Raw genomic sequence first — 19,035 nt, forward strand, 5'->3', positions numbered from 1 at the left:
CTATGTTGTCACCCTTTCCCAAGGATCTGTTAGAAAGTGTAACAAGTTCTCTTACAGCTGCCTGCAAAGTGCAATGTCTTGGCACAAAACCCTTCTACCCACTAAGTAAAATCCCAGACCCTCTGGAGTGTGCCTCTAGATGTGTGGGTGAGTGGAGAGACAGTGACATTATGGTGTTACAGTGGGAATATTCTGAACTACTGGAGCTAAACAGGGTCCTTAGTCACTGATTTAACTCTGTTACGGAATGTGCTTTTAATATTATTGGCTTGCACCTTGGAATAGAAACAGCTAGATTCAGTCACATTTTGGACATGTGTTACCAGGCTGATGATTGCTGTAGTACTGGCTGTTCTTGGTGTTTGAGAGAAATGGTTATACACTCTATGATTGCTGCTTACAAGTGGGATGTCCAAACTGCTTTTTCCTGTTCTTAGGTGGCTTTGCTATTCCTCCCTTAGCCCTCAATCTCAGCTTCAGCATGCATGCTACAGTTCTGTCTCCTTTACCCCGCTCCCAGTTCTCCCTGAGTCACCTCCTGAGCACTAGTGTGTGTTATAGGTTAGGAAGCCTTGGCTTTAATTTAAAACTTGTATAATTAAGGCACCTTAAAAAGGTTTATTTTGGGAAGTGCTGTTGTCTACAGTCTAACAAATTTTTAACAGAGGCAATCACAGATCCAGTTGCAACCAATTACCCATTCATTTTTTTCAGGCCTGATAGAAAGAGTTGAATGTTTTTGTACATTGTGATAGGTATATTTTGTGTATTTGAGGTGATGAGAGCCTTTGATCTCCAAGTGGGGTCCTGGTGAGTCTGAGGCAGGCTGCGGTCAGATATGCTGTGTCTGGCTGCAGCTGTAAACCTCTTGCTTATTATTGTCTTCTGACATACACTGGTACAAATGTGTATGTTTTGGGTGTGTGGGTTGAGATAGGGAAAAAGACAAGATTCTAATGGTTGACTGGCTTGTTGTGGCCTGGACTTTTATGAGGGAGCCTTTGTAGACTAGATTGGCAGATGGGAATGGAAGACCAGTAATCTTTAAGAGCCTGGTGAAAATGGGTAGAACCTAAGCTCTTAATGGGTAAGTTCAGTGTTGGACTTGAGAAATTTTGGAGGGTATTTGTAGAAAAGGTCAGGGTGAGGAAAGCAGTTGCCAATACGGCCCTTGATTGCAAGGCAGTCTTGTGCATTGAACTGACTGAAGGTATGGATATGGTTTTCCATGTCCCCAGTATGAATAAGGACAGACTTCCAGGTGTCTAGTTCTACTGTGTTTAGAAAATTGGAACTTAAATGCAACCTTTGATTAGAGAGATAAGTGACTATAGTGTCTGTGTTCTGTCTTTATGAAAGTGATCTCAAAAGGATTGTAAACGCTGTTTTGTTGCTTGGGCAGAAAGTGGTGGTATTATTTTCATTATTAGCTGGTAATTACTAAGATGCTGAATATGTTACAGATGTTGAAATACTGCTGCATAAAATTAGCGTAAATGCCAATGTATAGCTCTCCTTAACTTTGAAATTAAGGTAATTGCTGTCTTTTTTCCTGTGTTGGAAACGGAATATGAAAACAAATTAATACTACAGAAATGTGGATAGTTGGGAGCAAAATCTGACTTGAAAGTGCATTGTTTGTGATACCGTGTGTTGCAAATCCTTTGTAAGTCTTACATATGGTATTGATATTAAATGTTCATCCTCAGTAGGAGGTTACAGCAGTGATTTCTGGATTCTAAGGTCACAGTCTTATGAAATGTAACGTGAGACCTAGCACCTGTGGCAGTTAACATGGTAAAATGCTACTTCTTCCCCTGCTTGGCCTCCCCTCCCCCTTAATGATAAACAATATTTCTGCAAACTTGTGGGCTGGGCACTTCACCTTTACATTTCTAATAACTGAATTAAAGGGGAAAATAGCTTAACTGGTCTCTTTTTCTACCCTCCCCCCCCCGCTTTGTTTCTTCAGATGATAGCACTGAATGCCAAACTGCATCAAAGAAAGAAGAGCAAAATGACAAAGAAAAGAAAGATGAAGAGGAGACTCCGCTGCCCACTTACAGGGCCAAATCAATTGTTGAGAGTTGGGTGTGGGGCAAACAACCAGGTATTACAACTGTTTTGGATATTCTTACTGAATCATTACATATTCTACATTGATCACTACTTCTGTAGCATCAGGAAGTAATTGGATCAAATGTGTATGCTGACAGATGCATCTGTTAGGTTAGTGGAGTAAGTTGGATAAGTGATTAACTGTGGTGGAAGTTAAACATTTACTGTAATTAAGTTCAGATTTGATTAGACTCATGAAGAGTCAGTTTTCACCTTTCATGCTGCTGGAAGGAATGATAAACTGACTTGGGACAAATGCAGTGAAATGTTATAATGCCTTCAGAATATTATTTTTTTGGTTGCAGATGCTAAAAAGAAATGGCTTAGTTTCTGAAGCCTGAATCTTCTGCAGGCAATAAAGGTTTAATAGGTGATTTTTCTTCTGATTTCATGGTCTGGTTGATAAGTTTGACCTTCCTCCCATGATTGATTCAAAATCGTTAGTTCAGTTAACTGTCTTGTCCTGACCTTTGCTGGCAGTAATCTCACCTATGATGGCAGTGGTAAAATGGTTTGTGTGTTCACATCTTCATGTATGGCTCTGTAAAATACTGATTTTGATGTTGAAGCTGAGACTGTTTATTACTGCAGAGCAGCAATTCATTGTCTAAAATTGTCTATGTTTAAAAATAGCAGATCAGAGGCAGCTTCACTTCAGTGGTTTGTTTTACAGTTCTGGGGCATGATTTTGCCTGATTCAGATGTTGGCATTTACAGCTTTGGAGACATCTGTTGTGCCCCTTTTCCTTTCCTCTCATGCAGAAGCACTTGAAGATCCCTAGGAGAAGTATCGTCTCTTCAGTGCCAGAATCTGCATCTTGTGTAGCCCTGTTTGCTTGAGAAGCTATTTGCTTCTGTTGAGCCACAGGTCAGCTGCCAGTCTGCTGTCCTCTGCTCTGTGCCAGCCAGCTTGCTCCCTTTTCTTAAGGACAGGAGGACAGATGGACTTGCTGTCACTCTAGTAGTGAGACAGAATTTTGCAGTGTAGGAGGAATGAAAAGAATTGCCACTACATTGGAAGGGGGAGTGAGAATTGAATATGTTGAAGTGATGTAAGCTGAAGGTCACATTATTTTTGGTTTATATTTTTATTTAGTGTTTGTTGCTGAGGAATGAAATAAAACTGTTTTACAAAATGGTAGTCTAAATGCCAAGTATCTTACCAAACTTCTCCCAACTGACCAAGGTGTTTGGGACAAGAACTGGCCTTTAAGCTCACCCTACAAGTATTTCTTAAAATTTGGTAAAAACATTGTTTAGAAAAGAAGGGATGCATGTGTTTGGAGTTTTCAGAAAGAAATAACTTGCTGTCTTGTATTTACTTTTAGTGCTTACATATAGTATGGTTTATTGATACACATACAGATACTTATTCTAGAAATAACTTAAAGACTTTAATAAATTTGTATTCCTTGGTCTCTGTTACTATTTGTGCTCTAAGTTTGCATCACTTAGATGTGACATACAAATCCTTAAACAATATTACAAACACACTTGCAGTTCGTTTATAGAAGTGTTACAGGTGGCTTTTGTTCATGATTGTAGGTAACTTTGTTTTGTATTTGTCGGAAATAACAGCTAACAGTTGCCTTTTGAGCCATCCTAGCTTTTGTAGCTTGGTAATTAATTTTGAAAAAATACAGAGAATCATTTGAATTTTAATACTTTGTATAAGTGTTTCATAAAATAAGGAAAACTGTTTTAAGCTTTTCTTTTGTCAGCCATAAACAAATGAACCTTTGAACATTTGCCTGTCAAAAGTAGGAAGGAACTTTTGAAAAGGAGAATTGATTCTTAAATACGTTGTTCTTGATCAAGTAAGAATTAAAGACATACTTGTAAAGGAATATAAAACATAGTAAGATACAATTTGGAGATGTGAGCTTGGAGTTCTACAAAAAGAACTGAAGAGGCATTTGAAGTCTGTGTTTCAGGTCCATACCCTGAATGATTTTTACTGAATTTAATGATTTACAATCTTACAATATGAAAATGGTATCTAGACATTAGACACTTTGTATCTGTGTATTACAACACTTCTAAAATAATCTCATTTTGTAAAGATATGTGAAGGATCATGCTATTGAACTTGAGCAGGCTAATTCAGGTCAGTGGGCCTTGTGACATCCTTTCCCCATGAGGGCTCAGATTTTGACAGCACACACAAAAATCTGTTCATGAAGTGTGTTGAGAAGCAGTACTGCTTGTACCCCCAAGCCCTGTGCTTGTTTTGTCATCCTGGCACAAGTTCAGAGAAGCAAAATGCTTTCCCTAGTTGTAATATATGCCAAGATCACTGCTCTGCCAGAAAAGGGCAAAGAGGTCATATCCCTTTTTTTTTTGTTGTTTTTGGAGTGGCCTTCTTACACCAAGTGCTGTAAAAATTTGTAAGATTAATTAATACATGGGTAATATTTGACTTTAAGGTGTTTTTCCTTCTCTCTTGCATCTTGGTGTTAACCTATTTCATATTTGTCTGTTAACTGATGGCAATGTTGAACTATTCAGGCCTCAGTTTTGACACGAGTGCTTCTTTACAACATCTATTCCTGCTGGATGTTCCTTATTCTGTTCCTACCAGGTTGTGTGTTCTTTAACCAGTTCTTGTGATTCTTCCTAAAAAATCTTGTTTTACTTCTTTCATCACTTTTCTTTTTAAGAAAATACTTGTTTTTTAACATCTTACATGATTTGGAGAGAAGTCTTGGTGTTCAGCCCTGCATATGGGGAGAAAAAAAGAGGAAGTAGTTGTTCAAAACCTACAGAAAATAGAGCAGTGTTTAGGTTTTTTTGGGCTGCTTTTTCTTGGTTGTGATATGCTTTAGATTGGCTGTATTGAGTCAAACCAAAGGGCAGTCTAGTCCAGTGTCCTGACAGCAACAGCATAAATAGCAGTAGCCAAGTGAGTGATTAGGTCTTATATTTATACATTATCTGTAGCCTATAGACTTTGAGCCGGAGGTGGTGGTATGGAGGAATGAGAAGGTGTGTTTGGATTCCTCCGCATTTTGTTTTGCTGGAGCATGAGTGTGCATGGCATAAGTTGGTAGGCTTTAAGATCTTTGGCGTTGATTTTTTTTTTTCTATTTGTCCCTTTTGAACATTCTGAACTTTTAGCATCCACAGTTACATGTAGCAAGGAGCTTTGTAATTCAACTGTTGATCACATGAATATTATCTCCTCCTAGTCCTTGACTTGATGTTCGCATCTGTTGGTTTCACCTAATGCCCTGTTGTCCTTACATTTGGAAGAACCAGTGAGTGGTTGTTCCTTACCTATCTTCCCCAGCGCTGGTGGGGTGTGTTTTTTGTGTTTTAAGGATTCTGTCATAATCATCCCCGGTTGTACTTTTTCCTCACTGAGGATTTTATCTCATGATAAAATCTCTTTGTGTACAGAAGGTGTACTAAACATTTAGCTCTTTCCTCTCTTGTTCCTACCCACCACTCTCCCCCTGTTTTATGCTGTGGAAGATGGGTTGGGAACTGTATATACCACTTCAGCTGTGGGTTTTGTGAAGTGATATAATGATCTCTGGTTTTAGTTCTGTCTCGATGCCCTGTTTTTCCAGCTGCTATTTACAGTGGACCAATTTCTTGGATCTGTCCTGCTGTAGTGCCAAGATCTCATTCCTGAGTAAAAGGTCCTTTGGAGACCTTTGAACAGGGAAACCTGGGATTTTGTTTCCCTTGCTCATCAGTGTACATCTACCATTTCATTGTTCCCTTACTTAATTGCCTTCATACTTTTGCAGTTGGCTGTCATCGTTGCTTAAGTAGTACCAACAGACCTAATGAACTAAACAGTTGTCTCCATTTTGATACTATTTGTGCATGTATGGAACAACAGAGGAATTTATACAGGTTTCTGTGGGACTTGTTGCTCCTAAGTGTGTATCAGCTATTCATTTGTGCTCCTGGATGCATTCCATATGTGTGTCTACCAGTGTTGAGAGTTCTAACCCCTAGCATTTAATGTATGTTAATATTGGGTGTTTAGAAACGTCTCTGATACACTGTATCTTCATAGCTATAAAGCGTGAAAGATTTGAGCATTTTCAACTTCCATCTGAAAGTGCAGTTTTCCCTTAAGATGAATCCTGTTTCTTTTTTTGTTGTTGTGTTTTGGTTTTGTTTTTAGTTTTTGTTTTTTGTCTTAGGGAAAAACCACTGGCTAAATCTTTCTCAAGGCTTAACATTGTAGAGCCGGCTCCCTTTGTGGGTATGGTTTTAATAAATATATATTTATTAATACCACTTGAGGTAAGGTAGTTTTTATTTCTTGAAGAAAATAAACACCCCAACTGGTGCAACAACTATGTGTATAAAAATCCCCTTAACTTTTAGAGAGATATGATTCAAATTCACTGTAATCTGATCTCATTTTGTGTGTTTGAGATAACTAGATATTTCATACTGGCAGACAAGGTTAGTTTACATTCACCTTCATTGCTGTCTGAATAGAAAATGCTACTTTATGCTTGTAAGTTTCAGGAGGAATGTTAGTGTTCTGTTTCCTATGTAGGGCAACTAAGTAAATAATCTTAATGCAAACATCCTTAAATGAATAAACAATACACAGCTGAAGTGGGAATATGATTTTTGTGTGTAGTCAGATCTGGTTTATATTATGAATTAATCTTAATCTATTATGCTGGTAAATCAGTGTCATGATGTAGCACGTCTGCGGTTTCCTCATGTATGAACGAGGGCTTGTTTACAGACGGTGCTGCATCTTATTTTTCCAATGTTGTTAGTGTGGCTGATTGCACCAAGAAATGCTTTGGAGGCTATACTGAAGGGGGCAGGTTAAAATTACCCATGTGAGTTCAGTGAGATACTGTTGAGAATGTGTTGCTACCAACAGCAGTCAAATCTTCCTGTGTTTGCTTTGTGAGAGAGGAGACAGGCAGAACTTTCATCCTGTAAGGGCTCTTAGTTACATGATTAAAATTAAATTTGTACTGGGTACAAAAGTAGTTAAAAGCAGTCATGGCATTCGAGAAACTTTTTTAAGCTCCTTTATAGTGACATTTTCTACTTTAATAAAATTTCTTGATGAATGCTTTCAAATTTACATTTAGAAATGCTGATAAAAGAATGGTTTGGTCAGAGGTTGAAATCTGACCTCCTGTTTTACATTTCTTAGAACTCCATCTTTTTTTTCTTTTACTTTTTTACTTCTTGGAGGAGATTTTAACTTGTCTCCTTTCCACACACACATCCCTCACCCCACTACCCCCCCCTCCAACTTGAAAGCTGTTGTCCAGCTCTAAGTATCTTATGTGGTTGCTGTTTATGTTCTTAAGGGGTATGTGCATGTGTGTGTGTATATTTTTACACACACAAGTCTTAGTTCTTGCTATTCTGTTATGTGCACGACTATTTGAGCATCAATTTAAACAAGTTTTTCTCAGAATATAAAACTTTTGAAAATTAAGCACCCGGCCACATAACGAGATGCATTCTGAATGTGCATGCAACCATTCATTATTTCTCCTACTGAATACTAATGAGGTGAGGTCTGCTGATGGTCAGTTTCTGAATACAGAAGCAGACAGAAGGAAGCTAAATGCCCTGTAGAAATTATATTCTTTGTTAGTATAAAATAATTTGGGGAACATATTTAGCTTTGTTTTTTTTAAGGAAATTATGTGTCTGTGATTGCATTTTTGTTTTTCCCTTTTAGATGTTGCATCCACTCATTCTGTGGTGATGGCTTATAGGCATCATTAGAGGTCTGTTAAGCCAAGCCAAGTGCATCTTCTGTCTGCTCTTTGTCCAGTGAAAATACTGTGTAGTGGAAGGGGAAGGAGGAGACAAAATATAAAAATCTCTAGGAAATTAGAGCACGTTAGTTCTGCTGCTTACAGGAATGTGTGCTCATTATAACAGTAGATTCTTGCCAGATTCTCTTTGAAATGTGTTTTGATTTTTTTAGGTCTGAAATCTCTCCACACCGTAGCATCTATATTTGCCTTTACTGAAGCTTGTGACTCAACCAAAGTCTTTGAAGCTTTTCTGTTTGATATTGGCATTTTTAAGGTCCTTAATATGCCAGTTACAAGCCCATGGTGTTCCATACAAGAGCTAATGAAATAAGCATTAAGAAACCATTTAATATGTTAAATGATTTATTTTAGCTGCTAAAACAGGTGCAAACATGCCTTTGGCTACCTGTCTTAAGGCTCATGTCAAGTTAGTGTTCTGGCTGTGGCTGAAATGGTTAAAGAAGCTACTGTCTTCAGTTGCTTGGTTTGCCCCCCACCCCGGTTTTGCTGGCATACCTAAATAACATGGAACTTCTCAGTTCTGATTGTTGGGGTTAAACACAAATGCTATTGTTCCTTCTAATGCAGAGAACTTCTGGCAGGAGGAATGAAGAAGTGAAGATACATAGTTATGTTAGTTGTTGAGGGGAGGGAGGGATGTGATAAATTTTAACAGAAGATGGTAAGCCCCTTACCTATCTCCACCACAGCCAGAATCATATCTTACTATAGTTGTCAGTTAACAAGTATTCTGCTAATGGTAGTTTGAGGATTTAAACTTGTATGGTATGACTTCAACTTTGATATTGTAGGTATGGATTAGTAAATAGTGTGTCTCCACCCTTCATAAAATAACAGACAAAGCAAAGCATTGCAACGGGTGGTTAGCATCAAGGACTGATGTAGTGGCATATGAACAGTTTTGTTTAAAGTGTTCCCTGCAACCTTTTCAGATGAAATTTGAATCGTTACTATTAATAAGCTATTCTCTCATCAGACTATGTAGTTCATTGGTAATAAGTGGTGTTCAGACTTGAGGGTTTATTGAAATCAATTTCATTGGGTTGATTCCAGATATATTTAAATCTTTCTGAAGTTGAACTGAATTTTTTTTAAAGATAAATTTACTTACAGTATAAGAGAAGATTTAAAGTGAGGAAGCGTATAGATACATCTCACTTAAAAATAGTGTTGCTTTTAATAAAATAGGACAGTCCTTGGCTCGTTTTTGAGATGTCTGAGTTACAAGACCGCTTTAAACTGTTCCAGCCTTTATTGCATTTTGCATGAGAACTTTTATTTTGCATTCTGGAAATACTAAATAAATGTATAAATGGATAAAATATTTAAGAGTGGAATTATTTAATTTCCTTAGAAAGCCTTTCTAAAATTGTAGCCACTTGAGACTGTGAAGGCAAGGTGAGAAGGGGGAAAGAAAATAATTTTATTACAGCTAAATCCGGAAAACAGGTTTATGCTTCATACAGGTTATTTTTATATGGTTTGAATCTTGGTGAGACTAAATAATGTTTTTGATTAGAAAAAAATACTTTTCCATACAGTGTTTAAGTATTTGAAAACAGTGTATTGTAACTTAAAAGTTCTTCATATTACTAGTTTCTGAATATAAGACTTCGTGATTTTTAGGGCTAATCACTTGAAAATTAAATTCTTTCCAGATTTTTTCTTTCCAGATCCCTTTTCTTCCTAACAAGCGAAGACAAGATTTTAATTGATTCCTCTTCTAGCCTTGTGTTGTTTAAATTTGACTTTTTTTGTTGATGTTGACTTCATTGATGGGAAAGCAAAGTAACTTGCTCTTACAGTCTCTTACTTTAGAAAGTGCTATTGTGAGGTTTTGTTTTCTGAAACATTGCATAGTCTGTGAACTATTAAAACAGAATTGAACCTTTGAGGCATTTAAAACCAACAGTAATGTTAACTTTTTTTCTCAAATGAGCCAGTTGTCCTATCAGATCATTGCATAGGATGTTGAGTGTCTTGCAGGTTACCCCTCGTATTGCTGACCCATTAGGAATTAATTGTATAGGTGCTGCTATGAAACTTTTTTTTTTCTGCAGAGACACAGTATTGTGTGTTTATACAATGGCCAGCTTTAAAACTGGTGCTTGATGTGCGTTCATTGTATGTGCTTCCATAGGATTCTGTTTTCTATGCATTCAGAGTTCATACAGTAGTTTGTCACATATTGCATCAGAATGGCTGGGATGCTGATAATGACAGTACTGTAGTTGATTGAAAGTGGTTTGAAAGATGTGCAGCTGTAGACTTTTGGGGAAAGTTCCTCATAAAGTGATTGCTGGAAGATTGTAGGTAGCTTCTGCCTGTCCTAAGGGTTTCTTTCCAGTAGTCCCAATGACATATGTTTAATAAGCATGTTATTTTGAAATGAGGGGGCTGCTTCATCTAATTCTCCAACTCTCAGAAATAATTTTAGAGGGTGTCCACATTTAGATAACTCCCCCCAGGGAAGGAACGGTGAATGCTGTAGCTGTTACAGACTCTGCTGAGTCTGGCACCTAGTACTTGATTTCTGTAGCACCAGAGACTTTCTCTTACCCAAACATATGCATTAATTAGAGTGCCTTGGGTTTTCTTTGCTGACTGTTACTTTACTTTTCCTGTAGATACATGAGACAATAATGTGGGGAATGAATCTGCAGAATGAAATCGGCTGCCAAAAAGAACAATGTTAAGAAAAGCCTCTTTGTGAAGTGGAGACTATGGTCATTTTTTACTTCATTGTAAAAATAATATCTTGGTGGTATTTAGAGGTTGATTAGGGCTTTAGTGTTCAGGCAGGGAAGAAAAACCCTGATTTTTGTGTCTTCTGATGGTTTGTTTAGATGGATCATGGAACTGGCATGTCAGTATTGACCACGTTCTGTTATGATACTCTGAAGCACAGAAGCCATGTGCTTGCAGCAATATGGTTTTTTGTATTTCTGCCTACAAAATAAAGGTTAAGGCACACCTAAAATAACAGCAGCAGCCTCAGAACAAACAGTTTATATTTGGTGGAAGTTTTTAGTTTAGTGTTCTAAGTAATGCTAACATTTTGCATCTGAGATTTTTTTTTTCCTCAAAATTGCGGTTTTTAATGAAACAAAATTTTAGTTGGATCAACCTGGAGGTAGACTGGAGCTTCAGACTGGGTATTGATAGTCATCCATTAAACCTTCCAAGTAAACTTCTATATGGTCATAATAATAAAGCCAAACCAAACCAATCAAACCTGCCTTTCAGGCATCTGTTTTATTCATGTGTTACTTTACATTGTGATCTGGAGTAGCTGTATGTATGTAACCTGGCCATTGTTTATGTAAGTGGCTATAGAGTTCTTTGTAGGGCTAATGTTAAGGACAGTCTGGATTTTTTGTCATACTTCTTGTGGTTTTGTTACATTTCGTGTTATTTGAGTCAAGGTATGAATTTGTTTAACTGCTATTGCTTTTGTCTGATTTTTTTTTTTTTAAGGTCTAGACTGCAAGGAACACTTTTTAATCTATTCTTACTTGTTGAAAAAATAAGTTGTTCCTCATAGTCAGGTGGAAAGATGTAAATTGCCTTAGGGAAAGGAATCTTAACACATTATGAAATGGTGAAATGTGAGTAGCAATGTTGAAAACAGGCTGGGATGAAGGCTGACGACAAACTGTAAGTGACTGTGCAATGTGATCTGGTGGCAGAGAAGGCCCCCTTGAATTCTCTCCTGGGCGCTTAAAGATGCGTTGCAGTGAGGACAAAACTTTGAAATACTTCATATATTTACAGTTGCGCAAAAAAAAAAAAAAAAAGGTTGTGCCTCATTAGATACAATTTTCAACTCTAGAGACTATTGTAAATGTGTTTACATTTCTATAGCTTGGAGGCAGCTGTTGCAATAAAGTATTGGTTTTCTGGGGTTGTTTGGTTTTGGGTTTTTTTAGGTTGTGTTCATCTTCTCATGAACACTATTACATACATGCAGACATAGGCTTTTTTTCGTACCCCTTAGTCCAGCATCAGTTAAAACAAAGGTACTTCTGCAAAGCAGCCAGGCAACAAATGTGGTTGGCTTAGGGACGAGTACAATAATGCAGTGCAAAGCAGGCTGGGGTGGCTGAGTGATTGGACTGTTAATAAAGGGACAGAAAAGAACCCTTCTAAGAATGCACTGCTTTGCTGTTTGTCCTAGGAATTAAAGCTACAGAGAATGTAAAAATGCAGTTTCCAAATTTTTATTTTAAAATGGTTGAGTGTGTTGGGTTTTTTTGTATTTTTTTTTTTTTTTAAACTACTTGTTACCATCTGTTAGTAGATTACTAGGACTTTGGGCTGTGTTGACTGCTTTTTCTGGTTAGTGAAGAATTAATTCTTTAGTTGTTGGTACAGAAGTCAGATCTTCTATTTGCTGATAGTACTTGCAAGCATCTTAAATTTCTGATGTTATTTGTTTCAGAAGCTTAGCTGCTCTTGGCAGTGTTCCTGGAGCTTCTGAGAGTAATTTTATAACTTCTGAGAAACTTAAGATAATGTGCATTAGTGCAAAATGAAAGCATAGTCTTGTGAGGACTTGCAAGGTTGTTGCAGGTGCTTAAGAAAACTGTGACTCTGAGGTCAGATGATAAGAATTTGCTATCTAACTTTATGTTAAAATGTGTGAATATTTCCTATGATGGTTTAATTTCACACATGAAATACGAAGGTTCAGATGTGTTCACACAAACCCAGTTTTGATTATAACCTTTTTCTAAACACCTGCAAAGTATGATTGTGATTATGTAATACTGTGGATGAGAAATGTGCAAATTAGGTAAGGAAATGGGGAGTTTCCCTGGGTTTTGAGGTTCAGGCTTCTGGTTGGTTGACAGTTTCCAGTTTGCCTTGATTTTACTTGATACTGTATATAGCAAAGATGAACACCCATACAATGATACCTTTGTCTGATTCTCAGATGTGAATGAATTGAAGGAATGCCTTCAGGTACTAGTGAAGGAACAGCAAACTCTGACTACACAAACTGCTACAACAGCTCTTTCAGCTATGAGGCTAAAGCAGAGGCTAGTTATCCTGGAACGATATTTCATTGCATTGAACAGAACAGTTCTTCAGGAGAATGTCAAAGTGAAGTGGAAAAGCAGTAGTATTCCTCTGCCTGCTGTGGATAAGAAAAGGTAATGACACGCGCATGAGTAAGTTAATACGTTAGAAAAGTCATAATCAACCTGTGTGTGAGAGCTTAATGGGATCTCTTCCTCCTCATACACATTAGCACTAAAGAAGCTCTTCTTATTTCTTAAGATGGTTTTACATGGTGTTATCTGCTATGTAGTTTTCCTCCTTGGCTGATGCTTGCTTATAGTGTCTCTGTTCTTACTGGTGAGTTTTTATTGTAATGCACTGCTGTAAATGTTATTCTTTGAGCTGTAAGTATACTTTTATTGAGGTATTCCTTTTGTTCTACTCAGCTAGAAAGTATGGAGGAGCCTATTTCAGAAATGATGCTGGTGGAGGTTACATTAGTATATCTTTTGTCAATATTTGGTCGGTTAAGGTACATTACAAGTTTAAAAATACAAATACATATAATTTGAACATAGTTTTCTGTAGCTTGGGTGAGAAATGTTGTAATTGAACATTCAAGTGAACTAACTGAATAAGAAATTGTCTGATTACTTTCCCTGTCTAGATAGCTTATTGACCTAAAACCAGAAAAAAAATAATCTGTCAGATAAGGAGATAAAGAAGTTGTTCAATAGTTGAAGAGGGTTGCTGTCTGACAGAACAAGCTATTGAGCCAGGGAAGTTTTTATGTTAGATTGTCTCTAGCTTCAAAAATTAAAGGAGGTGTTTAGTAGATACCATGACTAGTTATTATGGGATTGGAGTTCTTACAATGATACCTTTGTCTGAATAGTCTGTTCTCTGAATTTTTTTTCAATTCTGATTAAAAAGCACTGGTATATTTAATGTATCATATATCTAAAAATGCCGGTTAAAATTTTTTCTGTCTTGAAAAAATCACAAGTAGTTCACTTTCTTTTGATGTGAGGTTAAAACGAACATAAAATTGTTGGTGTCTTTCTGAGAGGAAGCAGTAGAGAATCTCCTGTTGTTAAGTACAAAGGAAAGCTTACTTTAATTAATGTGATTGTTAACTTTTTTAATGCAAACAGAAATGTATGCAAGTGCAGTGGGTATTAACAAAAGTTCAAGCTATATGTATTCCTTATGTACACCAATACCAAAGCTGCAGAGAGATTTCTAACATTGACACTTGAATAGAGAGATGAGAAATGACAAAATTGATGGAATTAATTATCAGTAATTGAAGATTCATTTAAAAAGCCTATAAACATAGTTTATGCAGTCCAAATTAACAAGAAGTATAAACTTCCTGAGTGAATAATGAGTACATGAAGTACACTGCATCTGTGTATTTTGAATACACCATTATAATTTCACTCTTAGTAACTACAGGCATCTTTCTGATGGCAGTCAATTATGCCAGTCTTTTTCTCTGTGAAGCTTTTTGATACTGGGAATTCAATCAGTCGTTTTTTGGAGCAACTTAAATTGAATTTTGGTTGTTGACATTTTGATGTTGGTAACCTTCATTCTTAAAAGGCAATTACAATTCTTTGCCAATAAAAATTGTGTAATATGCATGCATATAGCTAAATTATAAAATCGTAGGACATAAAGTTATACAAATAATTATATTGTAATATATATTTATACTAGTAAATTATATCAAGACAATGCATATATAATGTTATTTAGCTCAAGACCTGTGGGAAAAGGTGTAGAAGGACTCGCACGAGTTGGATCCCGAGCAGCACTTTCATTTGCGTTTGCGTTCCTTCGTAGAGCCTGGAGGTCAGGTGGGTCTCCTCTGTAGCATACTTCATATATTTTTTTATTATAGGGCAGATGATTCGTTAAAACGTGTGTATATTACATATTTGCATAGAACTATACATTTATAACTGTTGGATTTGCATAATTGTGTTTTATGTTCATCTGGTATTATGCCCAACGATAGTGTGGATGATCGAAGACATCGGAACCAGTACCAATACTGTATTGTGCTGGGGCACTTTTATCCTTAGGAAGGCAAATTGAGATTTCATGAAGAGAACATCTTTTTAATGCCAGGTTTCAGAAAAGTTGGATTTAATCTTCAGACGGGGTTGATCCACTGTACTGCAACACGAATAGTAGCAGCTTAGAAAAGGACATTAGAGCAATAGTGTGAAACTTGTATTTAGTTTGTGTACTTGTCAGCAATTGTCAAATTGCAGAGGTTGGCAGATTGGTCAGCTGTGTCACTTGGACCTACCTGTTTATCTCAGTCTGTGCTGTTTGTTCAGATGGCAGCTGTTCAGCTTACTCTTTGTCTAGCCAGTCCTAGTTCTTCCTCTGATTTCCTCAGTGGATGCATAGTGGGATGAGTTGTCACCTTTCTGAATGTTTGTTTTTTTTTGTAAAGCAGATAGTGCTTCAGAAGTCTTGCAGTAAAAATGGTCATTTGAAAACTGGGAAGTTTGTACGTATTATTATGAAGTAACTTGTAAGCTTGAGGTTAAAAAAAATCTCTGTAGAACATTGTATACAAAAATCTGTATAACTTCGCTAAAGATGGAAGTGTAACTAGTATTACTGTGTTCCTTAGGTGAAGATGCAGACCTGTGCAGTGAATTGTTACAGGAGTCACTTGATGCACTACGAGCTCTACCAGAGGCATCCCTTTTTGATGAAGGGACTGTATCTTCTGTATGGCTGGAAGTGGTGGAAAGAGCTACTAAATTCCTAAGGTCTGTTGTGACTGGGTAAGTTTCTTTTTTCAAGCATTGCGAAAGTAGATGTTAAATGGCAAACTTGCATCTCTTAGCAGCTGATGGTATAAACATATTAGTTTATGGAACATTAAAAATGTTGCTTTCCTCTTCTAATGTTATGGAAGCAAGCAAAAAAATAAAAGAACTGTGGTCTTTAAATATGATTTAATTACTTTTAACTGTTTAAGAAAAATCTGAATTTGAGTATTCTGAATCACTGTAGATGTACCTGAAAAACAGCGTTTCACTAATGTAAACTGTACCCACATAAAGAGTGATTTGGTAATACAGTATATGTGTACACTTAATTGTGCCTTCATAGTGTAATAAAATAATGCAGATTTTGTATATGAGGGAAAATACGCTCATATTGGACCTGGAGCACTTACCTGCTTTCCCCTGTGATTTAAGGAGGTTTGAAGTTACCCTTTTACAGTATTTAACGTAAATTCTTTTGAATACTGGAACTACATTCTTATAGTGAATATCATAAAGAATATTTGATTTTCACCTGTGAAAAATGTTTTTCGTGTTCTTAGCATGTTTAATAGTGCTATAGAGTAGATAGTGAATCTTGGGGCAATGTTGAAGCCTAGCTGCCACTCTAAAATTTAATCTTTTGTGGAAGGTGTCAGCTTTTCTTGGCTGCTTTCATCACTAATTTTCTGGTTTTGTGTACGTTTAGTCATTCTTGGTGTGTTGTAGATCCTTTCTGGTAAGCAAATGTATATTGTTTTTAATGGCTACTTAGTTAATGTATATTGTTTGACTTTTAAATAGGGATGTGCATGGAGCTCCTAGTACCAAAGGGCCAGGAAACATTCCGTTACAAGATCAGCACTTGGCACTTGCCATATTGCTTGAATTGGCAGTGCAGAGGGGTACACTAAGGTAAGAAGCATGAGCAGTCTGGTTTTATAACCATTACTGTCTGTTGACATAGTGAGCAGTGGCTGTCTTCAGTTTACATGGCTTTGGGTTTAACATAATAATTGTGTTTCAAAGCATATAAACCTTTTCTATAATACAGCAGCGATCAAAATCTTATGTTGGTTAGATTGAAAAATATGTTTTTGATATTTTGATAATCTGTTTAAAAGGGAAAGCTGTGACATCTGATCTCACTCAACTTCAAAATGTAGAAAGTGAATTGTACGGATAACCTAAAATAATGTTTTTAGAATGCTTATTAATAGAACATGTAAATTTCATCTTTCAGCCAAATGTTGTCTGCAGTCATGTTGTTGCTTCAACTTTGGGATAATGGAACAAGGGAAACAGATAATGAGAGATCTGCACAGGGGACAAGTGCACCCCTTCTACCTTTGCTACAGCGATTTCAGAGTATAATATGTAATAAAGACATGCCCAATACTGAGGACGAGATTCAGGTATTTACGCTTGAATTATTTGAAAGGGGCATTATGTTGGTATCAAATTTCATTTGGCTGGCTAAAATAATGGTAAAATTATCCACACAAGATTGGTGGTGGTGTTTTCCATGTAAGATACATATCATATATATGATACATACATACATATACACACCACTGTTGTTTGTTTTTCATGTGTATGTTTGAGTTTCTTGAGGTAGGAGGAGGAATGTCATAATATGGCTAGAGGTAAGCATTGTGTTTCAGAGTTAATGCTTTTGTGATAATTAAGTTAGAGATGTGGTTGGTTAACTTTTTTCTTTGTATTTGGATTATTTTTATTTAGTTGTGATTGAAAGTAATTGAACTATGACTTACAGTGAATATAATTGAGGTTGGTAAAACATAGTAAATCGGTTTTATTATACTTGCAACTTTCCATTTTCACAGTCTGATTAAATTTTCTCAATGTGTGTTTGGAATTCTCTACTGTAAGAAAAAGGTTGTGCGGAGTTGATTTGATTTCTCTTTAAACTTGTGCAGATACTCAGCATGTCTAAAATGTATATCTTTATGTGTAGTGGCATAGAAATACCTTGAACGTTTTTCTGACTGCTCTTTTTTTTCTTTTCTAGCTCCTGACTTACCCTCTGAGTCCAAATGAAAGTTTCCTGAGGTATCTGACTTTACCACAGGACAATGAACTAGCAATTGATCTGAGACAAACAGCTGTAGTGATCATGGCCCATTTAGATCGTCTAGCCACCCCGTGTATGCCTCCACAGTGTAGCTCTCCTACGTCTCATAAGGTAACTGTTTCCAATGTCAAATTTAGTAAGATATTTTTCAAAAAAAAAAGTAACTGATTTTCAGTTTGGAAGGAAAACAACTCGTAAGATTCTCCAAATTTCCTTTTGGTTTTCACAAGATAACCTTGAGTTGCCTAAATTTGACTGACTTGGGTATCTTTTACTGCATCAGTGCTCTTTCAGTCAGACTTGGAGTACAATTCTATGGTTTGTGAACTATTCTTTCTAATCACAACACTATGACTAGTTCTGCCATATTTTGAGCTGTTGCCTGTGTTTATCAGAGTAAATGCTCAGGACCACACTTTATAAATGTTGGGGGTCTGACATATTGAAAGAAGTGAAAAAGTTAGATTTCCCAGTTTGAAAAATCTCTTGAAAACATACTGTAGATCTTTACAGCTTATTCAGTACCAGATTAAACTGAATATGTTGTATGTGAGTCCTTATTTTTGATACCTTCTGATAGATAAGCTTTACTGACTACTAGCAGTAATGACTGGCATAGATTTGAGTATATTTGGTGTATAAAGATTTAAAAAAAATGTCTGCTCTATGCATTTTATGGTTGTGTATTTCAAAATCGGTACTTACAGAATTTCTTATTTTCTAGGGATCTTTGCAAGAGGTCATTGCTTGGGGTTTAATAGGTTGGAAGTATTATGCTAATGTGAGTGGTCCAATTCAGTGTGAAGGACTTGCTAATCTTGGCGTTGTGCAGGTTGCCTGTGCAGAGAAACGTTTTCTAATATTATCTAGGAACGGGAGAGTTTATACACAAGCGTACAACAGTGATACTCTGGTAAGACTTTTAAAAATATGTTCTGTTCTGTATTATTTCATAGTATAAGTCTGCTTCTCCAGCTGTTTACAGTTTCTTTGGAAGGTAGATGGAAACATGCTGATTTTTGCGAGCTTTTGTGTTGTTTTTGAACTTTCAAAAATAGTTTGATCTCGTGTTGATTTGATGAAATGCATCTAGTTACTGTAATTTCTATCAGGCTAGAGGTTATGAATACAATGATAATTACTGTCACTGGTATGCTGGCCTTGGTAACAGCTTTAGAATGTGGCAGATATGAAAGGGATTTTACTTCAGTGATGTAACACTGTGCCCGAA

At 36.5% G+C, this 19,035-nt stretch overlaps 1 protein-coding gene across 3 annotated transcripts in view; it reads left to right on the plus strand.

The window, feature by feature from the left end:
- Window positions 1-19,035, plus strand: part of HERC2 (HECT and RLD domain containing E3 ubiquitin protein ligase 2) — a 113,406-nt gene that overhangs the window by 17,602 nt on the left and 76,769 nt on the right. For 2 of the 3 annotated variants that reach the window (XM_055801514.1, XM_055801517.1), the window contains exons 4-11: window positions 1,973-2,110; window positions 12,847-13,066; window positions 14,676-14,776; window positions 15,568-15,724; window positions 16,514-16,624; window positions 16,953-17,124; window positions 17,742-17,915; window positions 18,529-18,717. In XM_055801514.1, coding sequence (XP_055657489.1) covers window positions 1,973-2,110; window positions 12,847-13,066; window positions 14,676-14,776; window positions 15,568-15,724; window positions 16,514-16,624; window positions 16,953-17,124; window positions 17,742-17,915; window positions 18,529-18,717 — 1,262 coding nt within the window. The remainder of the gene's footprint in view (window positions 1-1,972; window positions 2,111-12,846; window positions 13,067-14,675; window positions 14,777-15,567; window positions 15,725-16,513; window positions 16,625-16,952; window positions 17,125-17,741; window positions 17,916-18,528; window positions 18,718-19,035) is intronic. The other variant, XM_055801515.1, reaches the window with a different exon arrangement.

The sequence above is a fragment of the Falco peregrinus genome, chromosome 4, assembly GCF_023634155.1.
Source record: "Falco peregrinus isolate bFalPer1 chromosome 4, bFalPer1.pri, whole genome shotgun sequence".
Classification (NCBI taxonomy): domain Eukaryota; kingdom Metazoa; phylum Chordata; class Aves; order Falconiformes; family Falconidae; genus Falco; species Falco peregrinus.